General features: G+C 42.0%; 1 protein-coding gene across 1 annotated transcript in view; it reads left to right on the top strand.

Moving 5' to 3' along the window:
* Nucleotides 1-15: 15 nt before the first annotated feature.
* The window catches only part of LOC101854291 (mediator of RNA polymerase II transcription subunit 31), a 20,824-nt gene continuing 10,237 nt past the window's right edge, over nt 16-10,602 (top strand). The window contains exon 1 of the mRNA XM_005109957.3: nt 16-461. Coding sequence (XP_005110014.1) covers nt 425-461 — 37 coding nt within the window. The 5' untranslated portion in view covers nt 16-424. The remainder of the gene's footprint in view (nt 462-10,602) is intronic.

Genomic DNA, 10,602 nt, shown 5'->3' with positions numbered 1-10,602 from the left:
GAATCAGAGGAGAACAAAATAAACGCAGCGTGAAGTTTTGTAGTTTGTAGAATAAGATTGCTGGCCTAGGGCCTAATGCAAAGCCAAAGTGGACCCCAAGAAGACCAGAGGAGCACCTCAATTTCTCAAATGTGAACACGCTAGTGAATAAAAAAACAAAAACATTTAAGCCACCAAGACCGTCAACATTACTTTTCATGTGTGCAAACATGGTTGTATGATCCATTCCAGCTTCTTTCTTGATCTAGAATCTACCAACCATGTGCACGAACAGTTGAAGTTTTTGTGTAGATTTCAGTCCAGCGAGTGCCGGTGTCAAGGCTACCGTTTCGTCTTTGTTTGAGTTTTTAAAGTTCAGTTTTGACTTAAATCATCTAGATCTACTATTGACGAGTTTGAGGGGGAGGCGAAGTCATATATTACGATGTCAGGAAGAGGCAGCAGCATCTCACATTTAACAGGTAAATCTCTAACGAAGTGTATACAGACCCGGTAACCGGGAACAAAGTCACGAAGTATACACAGACCCGGTAGGGGAACTCTTTTGTGATTTCGGGAAGTTTCAGCCCCCAGACCCGGAAGAAATCTAGTGAAGACTAGTGTGTGTGTGTGTGTGAGAGAGAGGAGGGGGGGGGGGGGTGCTAGCAAAGGCTGGCTTAAAGGCCGTCATTATTCGGACTCGAGTCCGAATATCATTTTTTCGTATTCGGACTCGAGTCCCAATATTTAAAAAATGTTATTCGGACACGGTCTGGAAAAAAGGAAGTGTCTTCGTTCTATAGATCTAACGTTCAGTGCTTCCAATTTTCCGCCATTTTTTAGCTTCCCCCACACTTTATCTGCCGATCCGATGCCCGCCGCCTCATTGATACGCCCCCCCCCCACCCCCCATGTTTCCCACTTTCTTTGTGGTAGAAAAAAGGTAAAATTGAAGATAAGCAGATCACCTGGCACCTGCATATTATGAGCTGTGTAAAAAAAAAGATCGATTCGTTCAAATACACAAGACAAGGCTGTGTCATCTCGATTGTTTTACCAAGAAAAAGTTGTGTTGCTGTGTAGAGCCGAACATACGGCAACTTTTGATTCCATAGACCAGCGCACAATTCATTACGTAGATCTACGTCAAGACTAGCTTATTATTGTAATGATCAGTTGCCACGGGGGGGGGAGAGACTGACGCATATGCGACGTTCAACGACCGGACCAATAGTGCCCCCCCCCCCCCTCCCCGACACGCACACACAGCCACACGTGTGCAGGCCGCCCGTCCGACCCCGACACACGCTAACGAGCCATCTTTAATTGCTTCTGATTACCTCTTGACAAATAAACATTTATATTAGAAGCGCTATAACTTTTCAGGCCAGCCTCAAATTCATCATAAGAAAAAAACTCGGCTCCTGCACAATTTAACGCCATTTTGCCCGAAGTGATCCCGTCTCTACCTAGCCTGAGGCGAGTCACGAGTGAGGCAGGACAGGAAGCCGGAGTCACAGGAAATCGGCAGTCATGTCATGCTGGACAAGAATCAGAGTCCGAATAACATTTTTTCATATTCGGACTCGAGTCCGAATAGTCACTTCGGCTAGCAAAATATGACATGCCCCAGTTGGCAAGGGAACGAGAGAAAGATAGAGTCAATAGAGTGGGAAATAGGTGGGGACAAAGAAAGACAGAGACAAACAAAGAAAAAGAGAAGGCGAGCGATACACAGAGGAGAGAGAGAGAGACTGCTCGTTTGAAATTATGACATTGTAACTTGTTCTTTTCTTCAAATTGTGATTCCTCCAACTCCAAAACGGAGGAAAAACGATCGTTCATCGAAAAAACATCCGCAATCTTCATTTAGATCTAGATTCTAGGCTAGCCGCGAAACTAGATCAAAGATTTATGTCTGTCCGCCTAGATCTAGACCATAGATCTAGAAGAACCTAGGTCTACGCTGAGCCAAGAGGGCGCTGAAACTCTCCAAAATCACAAAAGAGTTCCCCTTACCGGGTCTGTATACTTTGTGACTTTGTTCCCGGTTACCGGGTCTGTATACACTCCCAATCTCTAAATCTGTCTTAAGTCTCTAAGCCTCTAAGCATTTTATTCTTCTATCATCTGTTGTAGCCTTACTATGCCAAGCAGGAAGGCGTTTTGATTTAGGCCCGCTTTCACTCACACGCAAAAACATGAAGCTACTGCGAGCACCTAGCAGGGTGACTGCAAGGCCCTGGGAATTTGAAAGGAAGTGGCTATTCACACCCGGGGTGAGAATAGAAATACGATCGACCTCTCACCCCGGGTGAGACTTGCCACCGTAGGCTATTCTCACCCGGTGTGAAACAAGACCTGTTTTTCCTAATTTGGGAATACTTTCTATCGATGTGGATGATCAAATGGATAAAGGCAAAGAAAAGATTACGTTATAGCACAAAAGTAAGCTAATTTTATCGACTACAAAGATGCTATGGCTATTTCACTTTTCGTATCGAGCCGAACTACGGGGGTCTCCATTTTGTTTTGCCCGGAAGTTCTCACAAGATCTACTCCTCCCCTCTTCTCTCTCTCTCTATCTCTTTCTGAATGCTGTCTATCGGTGTGGACGATCAAATTGACCAAAACAAAGTTAAAAAATGATGTTAAAACACAAAAGTAAATTAATTTGGTTGTCTACAAAGATGCTACGGCTATTTAACTTTTCAAATCGAGCAGAACTACGCGGGTCGCCATTTTGTTTTGCCAGGAAGTTCTCGCGCTACTCCTCTCTCTCTCTTTCTCTTTCTCTCTTTCCACTGCCCTCGGACAAAATTGTACGCTTTTAGTAAGCTAACAGTAGTAATGGAACGTTTGTTCACGGCACAGAATTCTACAATTTTTCTGTTATCACAGTGTAGAATTCTGTGGTTTAGGGTGAACGCAAAATTGGTTGGCCTAGATCTAGGTTATAACGGTGAACGTGCACCGGGTGAGAATAGCCAAAAGACTCACCTGCACTATTCTCACCCGGGGTGAGAATAGAGGTGGCCAATTAAAGGTTGTGCAGTATAAACGCAATGTCGCCGCGCAAATAAAATTTACGAAGTGACTATTTCTCCGAACGTTCGGAGAAATAGTGCCGATCTTTATTTCTCCGAACGGTTTCCGGCTTCCGCTCTGGTCGTGATTGTTTGCCTATTTGCGAGAGTTCGGCGCCAACTTTCATTCCGTCATTCTGCGAGGTCTGGGAAGGAGCAAATCAAAGGTGGTATCTGTTCTCAGCTTCTCCTCCGGCCGTGTGCCCACTGGTTTAGCGAGGCGGGTACTGCCTGAGGCACCCGAGAGACGGAGAAATCTGACCCTCTTTTCTATTGAGTGGACGGTTATCGTCCATAAAAAAAAAAAAAGGAGCAAATTTTTGGGTTTAGATCTATTTCAATTTTCAAGAGCTAGATCTAGTCTAGAGATTTTTAGATGAGTGTAAAAACGTGAAAAAGAAAGGTTTCACAACAGAATGAAATCAAAACTAGAACAGCCCAGAAACAACCACAACAATTAACAAATAAGGGCGTGTGTCCACCTGTCCGAAGAAGATTGACCGTTTTAACCCTAAATTGCGTAATTTGTTTTTAAAAAGTACAGGATAATGCATGGAAATTATGGAATCACACACAGGGGGCCTGCCAGTGTCAGTACATGTAATTGGTTTTGGTGGAACGCTCTAACATAGCACATTTAAATCTATACAGGTATATATATTTAGAATCTAATGAAGGTAGGAACATCAAATTAAATGACGTTACACAATACCTTTTGTAGGAACATCAAATTAAATGACGTTACACTATACAACCCCCCCCCCCCCCCCCCTTTTCCCCAACAAAAAAAAATTAATAGAAAAACAACACATCAGAACAATAACAAGAAAAAAAAAATACACACCAACAAAATATAACACCACAAAGAGGGAAAAATAAACGAAAAATAAAAGAGGAACAGCAATACAAATCGTATGTAACTGTAACGTATTCAACAAATCAACGTGGTGACAAGTGAGAAAGAGACGAAGTGAAGCTAAGTGAACTTTCTTTCAAAAGTAAAGAGTTTCATTTTCTTTTCTTTTTTTTTGACTTTTTCGGGGACCAAAAAATCGAGCCACGATTGATTGGTCGCGGCCTCGACAAACGCAGATGCTAGCTCTATGTGTCGTTATCAATAACCCTCCATAGATCTAGATCTAGACAGCTCACGAGTGAACGCAACACATTAAGTTTAAGAGCAGCACCCTTCATAGGCCACACGTCATATCTGTAGCGAAAAACTGTTTGGAACTGTAGCATTTCTTTATATAAATACGGACATTTTTTGGACCGATTGAACCATATTGTATACGAACAATCTTTGGTAGGCCTATAATATAATTATAGATCTATATTTTATTTTTGTTATCCGAAATATGCGGGAAAGGGTGTGATTTCAGAGTGTTCGGAGAAATAGTGCCCAGCTTTATTTTCCCGAACGTTCGGAGAAATAGTGCCGGCCTAAAATTTAATCAATGCTTGGACTCGCCTCTGTGCTGTCACTTGTGGAAAAAAAAAAGAAAAGAAAATACCAGCGTCGTCCAATTTTTAGATTGTCTGGCTGGCCATCGTGACCGGTCACTGAACCTGCGCGCATTCGCATCATAAATAAATGCGGCATCGTGTGAGCAAAGATCGTCTTTGGTGGGAGTAACGGCCTTGCAAAATATAGGACTACGGAATAGGGAAGGAGATTATTGATTTTTTGGGGTTGAAGATACTATGGGGGAGGGTGTGAAAGCAACACCAGAGGACAAAAACTTGGAAGCACATTTCAGAATTTTGATTAGAGCTTCTGCAAAGCGCACGTTGGTGCAGGCCGTGTGCGGAATCGGGACCCTGCCTTCATACTTTGCAAGTCTGTGTTATTAAAATAATGTGTTGGCGTTTCATTGGATGGGTGATAGTAAATTATACCTACAGTGTATGTTGTAGCTTTCTGTTCAAGACTGGTAGATTTTCAGTGTCACTACATCTTGCCCTACAACAGTTGTTACAACTCTCACAGTGCACGGGCCTACTTGAGCCATTCAAGTTATTACTTTTCTCTGAGTTTGATCAATAATTTGAGTCTGTCAGCTCATAATATGAATCATGATGATCATAACACCCAGACTGGTTCTTGATAGTCGAAATTTTTGTTTTAAGCCCTTCCGAAACCTCAAAAGCAGGATTTATTTTTTACATAATAATGAGAGGAAAATATTACAGGTATAATAGACCGAAATATTTAAGTCAAACAAGACCCTAGTACAACACTGAACACTAACATGTTGTTGACTGGAGACATACGTATATTGTACACGTGTGCTCCCTTTTTCGAGCTGGTGAGCTAGTAATTTTTTTTCAGGAAATATTGCTGGACACCCTGAACATTTTACTATTGCTAGTCGGTCGGTCGTGGGGAATACACATTTTCCCCTGAAAATACACATTTTCATATTTCCCAATACTCATTTCGGTTTTCTGTGGTTGGCATCTCTGCTCTCTCTCTCTTTTTCTCTCTCTCTCTCTCTCTCTCTCTCTCTCCACTGCCCACAGACAAAACTGTACGCTTTTAGTTTTAGGTTAACAGTAGTAATATAATGTTTGTTCACGACACAGAATTCTACTGTGGTTCAGGGTGAACGCAAAATTGGTTGGCCTAGATCTAGGCTATAACGGTGAACGCACACCGGGTGAGAATAGTCAAAAGACTCGCCTGCGCTGGCCATTTGAAAAAAATCCTAGAGACTCGGGAATTTGAGGGAATCTGTACACATTGCCCCGGGAAAATACATAAAACCAAATCTGATACGTCCGTTCATTTTTCCCAGTCGCGATTGGCTTTTCCCACGAATAGGCGGCAAGCGGAAGTGTGTAAATACCAAGGCTCGATAGGGAAAATCAAGCTCTACTTTCACTTTCGTTACCACCCAGAAATTTGCCGGTAATAGTTTGATACGCAACATTTGTATGCAAGTTGTCCGTTATAAACTATAATAAATGCTGTGTCACGTGTCGCTAGGAAAATGATCAATATTTATCCTGTGCTGTCACTTGTGAAAAAAAGAAAAGAAAGTTATAATGCGCAAGGGTGTTGTTGGGCTCGCCATTGTGACCGGTCAGTGAACCTGCGTACATTTGCATCACGTTGTGAGTAGATTTTCTACTGGGTGATTGTTGGGGTCACCAAAGTTCATTCCAAATCTAAGTGCTGTGAGGTATAGAGGACTCCAAAATGGGGGATGGGTTATTGATTTTTCTTGAAAAAAAAGAGGATTCACTTGTGGAAGCGGGTCGAGGTTGAAGGCAACACCAGAGGACAAAAACTGAACTTGGGAAGCAAAGAATTTTGAATGGTACTCCAGAGCTCTGTGCAAAGGGCGCATTGGTGCAGGCTTTGTGTGTGGAATCGGGATCCGGCATACCTTGTAAGCCGTGTTTTTGAACTAAAGGGTTCATGTTTCTTCCGCTGGATGATTGATCTCTGTGTTAGCTTTCTGTTCAAGATTCACAAATTTTCAGTGTCACTGCATCTTAACCTCCCACAGTTTTTACAAGTGTCACACTGAGTAGGTCTACTTGTCATTTCTGGTTTTTACTCTACTTTGAGTTTGAGCAATAATTTTTGTCTTTCATGTGTTTATTATATGAATTCTGACTACCAGACTGGTTCTTGACAGTCTATATTTTGGTTCTAGGCCCTTTCCCAAGCTCAAAACAGGTTTCATTTTTTTATATAGCTCAGGCGAATATGATGAGGGGAAAATATTTATAAATAAGTACTGACTGATAAACCAAAGTCACACCAGACCCCTGCGCCGCACTGACGTACTGTTTACTCAATATAATGTACTTACATGTGTGTGTGTGTGTATGTATACATACCTGCCAACACTGCAGAAAAAATTGGTAGATCACCGACTTTTTGGTCAAACTACCGATCCACCGATTTTGAGAGATAAGCTACCGACTTCGCGATTCTGCCAGGGCTCGGGAATTACCCAGGAATTTTGAAAAAATCGCGAAGACCCGCGGATTTGAGGAAATCTGTAAATTGGCCTGTGGAAAAATACATAAAAGTTATTGAGGAATATATTTGAACACCAAATCCGATAACGTCCTTTGCCGGTTGCGATTGTGATATTCATTCGGCTCTTCCCCGACCGAGAGTACGTTTTTTCATGCGAACAGGCGTCTATGGCGGCAAGTAGAAGTGTATGTGTGATACCGAGGCTCGATCGAGAAAATCAAGATCTACTTTCGCTTTTGTTACCACCCAGAAATATGCTGGTAGTAGTTTGATTTTCGCAACATTTGCAACCTGCAGGTTGTGCATTACAAAAGCTGTGTCACCATGAAAATAAATTATTTGTTCCTTTTATGAAAAAGAAAAGAAGAAGTATAAAAGCGTCTTGTCGGGCCCACCATCGTGACCGGTCAGTGAACCTGGGCGTTCGCATCACATTGTGTGTACCGGCAAATGTAGCGGTCACCAAAGTTCATTCAAAGTCAGAGCGTTGCGAAATATCATCGTCATCATCATTGCCTTTCTCACCCTGCACCAGGGTATAGGCCACGGACAAACACCTTCCACCTTTCTCTATCCTGGGCTAGCCTCTTGATGTTATTCCATGTCTTCCCACTTTTCTGTACATCGATATCCCCCGAGCTAAGCTACTTCTGTCCAGACTGTATCCTGTGTGTTTCGCGGACTCCTAGTATGTGCAGCCTGTATCTCTTTATCTCTTGTATTACTTGAGAACTCTTTCCCTCTTCATACAAGGTGCGGACATTCCACGATGCAATCCGGAGAGACTTGTTCGACAGAGAAGGTTTCGGGTCAGAAGAGTCCTTTCGGCTTTGTCCGTGTCCTTCATTGTTCCTGCTGATGCAGAAACTCCTCCGTCTCCCAAGGTCGAAAAATAAAAAGCTGTGTTTGTCCGTGTTTCTGTAACTTACTGTTTTTTACTGGGCTGGGTAGTTGGCCCTCCGCAAACTGGCACGGGGCTCCCCTTTACGCACAAATGTGCGTATATTACGCTTGAAACATGCAGATTACCCCCTTTAAGTTTTGGTTGTGCGTGAGCTTTAATCTTTTTAATTTCATATCGGGGGTTTGCATACGCCAGATTTTTCTAAAATCTTACTCTTGCCTTCTTTTCTGTTGTGGAAAGCACTCGTTTAAAAACTTTTTGTCTGCAGAAACTCGGAGCACTATTTTCCTAAATGTCTTTGTCGAATTTAGTAGTTGACTCTCTAAAAGTTGTCTTGGATTTTTGCTCACACGTGTTATTTCAACTATTGATTTGGCATTCCGACTTAAGACTTAAAAACTTGTATTTGTATTTTAAAAAAAGAATGAATAACTACAAACTGCCGTCAAGCAGTTAAATAGTGTGAGGTTCTGACTGTGATAAGTGGAAACAAGTTTTGAAAATACATGTTTTAAAGTGCATGTATGTTTATATAAAAAGACCTAATCAATCAGCATGTCATATTATGACTTATGACTAGATCAGAATATTGAAAATATGTTAGCACACACAATATAGAAAAAGACTGGCTTACTGTATGTCCCTTATGAGAAAACACAAGTGATTTAAAAAAGTATCACCAGAGAAGTTGATTTCAGAGAATAGTGCCTTTTTTTTATCAGGACCTCTAGTTGTGAGACACATCTCTTGCCACATCGCTCACATCTGCAGCCTTCTTTTTCATCCAGAGCTTTTTTCAGACACTACTGCTGAGGTTTGGTTATCATTGCTGTGAGCGTGTTTGTACTAGCCATGACAAAATGAACACAATTGTCAAGCTGAGCAGTGTCAGACTGTAGCTTTGATGAGATTTCAGACAAGTCGGACAAGATTTCTCCATACCCCGGCCCTCCCACGCGTGTATCTTAAAAATTAAAAAATCAATAATTCCCCCTTTCTGGAGTCCCATACTTCGCGGCGTTCAGACTTTGAATGAACTTTGGTGACCCCAACAACGGGTGCTCACACGATGCCGTATCTTGTGATTAAGTTGTGATACCAACGCTCAGGGTCACTGACCTGCCACGATGGGGAACCCGACAAGACGCTTGTATAACTTTCTTTTCTTTTTTTTCCACCAGAGACAGCACAGGACAAATAGTGATTTATTTTGAGTGATTTATTTTGATGGTGGCAAATCTTTTTAAAACAAAAAAATCAAGGGCACGGCAAAAATTGCCGCGGTTGACTCTTTGTTTTTAAGGGCATTACGGCAAATTGCAAAGGCACCAAGGCAAATTGCCGCGGTGCCGCGGTCTATTTCAAGCCCTGGTATTGTATATCTATATTTTAGCTTTCTGTTCAGGATTCGCAGATTTTCAAGTTCACCGCATCTTGCCCTCCCATAGTACTTACTACTCTCACATTGAATAGGTCTACAATTGAGCCATTGGAGTTATTACTTTTCTTTGAAATTGAGCTATAATTTTTGTCTTTCAGGTTTGTTGTTTATTTTATGAGCATTTGCCAAAACGTTTTCTGATAGGTTCTTTCGAACATAACAAATGATGACAGAGCACGAGGCGTGGCAGGATTTCCGTTTTCTCCAAAATTACTTACGATAACAGCCTTGGAATCTTGGAATCAGTCAGGGCAGAGAGTAAATATTATACTATGTTATGCTTGTTCCAGGGCCCCATAAGGGCTGATAGAAACGAAGTCGCTGGAATTGAAGTTGCTTTGCGAAATGACTACATGAGTTATGCTCGAAAATTAAAATCTAGATAGAAGGCTCACTAACAAAAAAACAGCTACAGATATCATTATCCCTGACATTGCACCACAAATATGTAGTTATAGTAGTAAAAGTGTAGAAGGACGAGTTTCTCAGCAATTATTTCATTGTTGAACTTGACGACCGAAAAAGTCTGAACTCTACGTGTCACGTTTCGTCTTCTAAAAATACATCGATTTCAGAACTAAAACTATTTGTAAAAATTCTATTGATGGCCCGACTACTATTTCTATCCTCCCATAGCTGAAACACCATATATTAAAGCACAACATATACAATTTTCAAAGCTATAGCACTATTTTTCTTGGAATTGGAAAGGATTTTGTTAGGTATATATGAAGAAATCCCCACCTATTGGCAAAGACTCATATATATAATACAAATGGAGCTGGCGCTGTCATTGTTATGTATAGTAACATGCCCCCGGAAAATGGGTGGGAGGAGCCGGGTTGGCAGTCACCCTGACTAGCACACCTCTATGATTGGCCCAAATATGGTTGACGTATTTCCGCCATCAATTTTTGTCATGTTCCGGGATTTCCCTCGCCAGTTGACGAGATCTTGCCGTGGCTGGCCCGCTTTGCCGCTTAGCGCGCTATGGGCTGCGTCACTGGGTGACGACATGAGTTGAGTGTGTGTGTGTGTGACAACTTTGTTTGGGGTGGAAAAGAGGAGGTACAGAATGATACAGGCTAAATTTATGGAATGATGGAATGAGAATTGCTGAGATTGTTTCCAGATGTCACAAATTAACACACACACAAAAAGGGGAGAAAGGGGAGGGGGGGGGGGGGGGGGGGGA

The sequence above is a fragment of the Aplysia californica genome, unplaced genomic scaffold (assembly GCF_000002075.1).
Source record: "Aplysia californica isolate F4 #8 unplaced genomic scaffold, AplCal3.0 scaffold00834, whole genome shotgun sequence".
Lineage (NCBI taxonomy): Eukaryota > Metazoa > Mollusca > Gastropoda > Aplysiida > Aplysiidae > Aplysia > Aplysia californica.
This window is presented reverse-complemented; position numbering and strand designations above follow the sequence as displayed.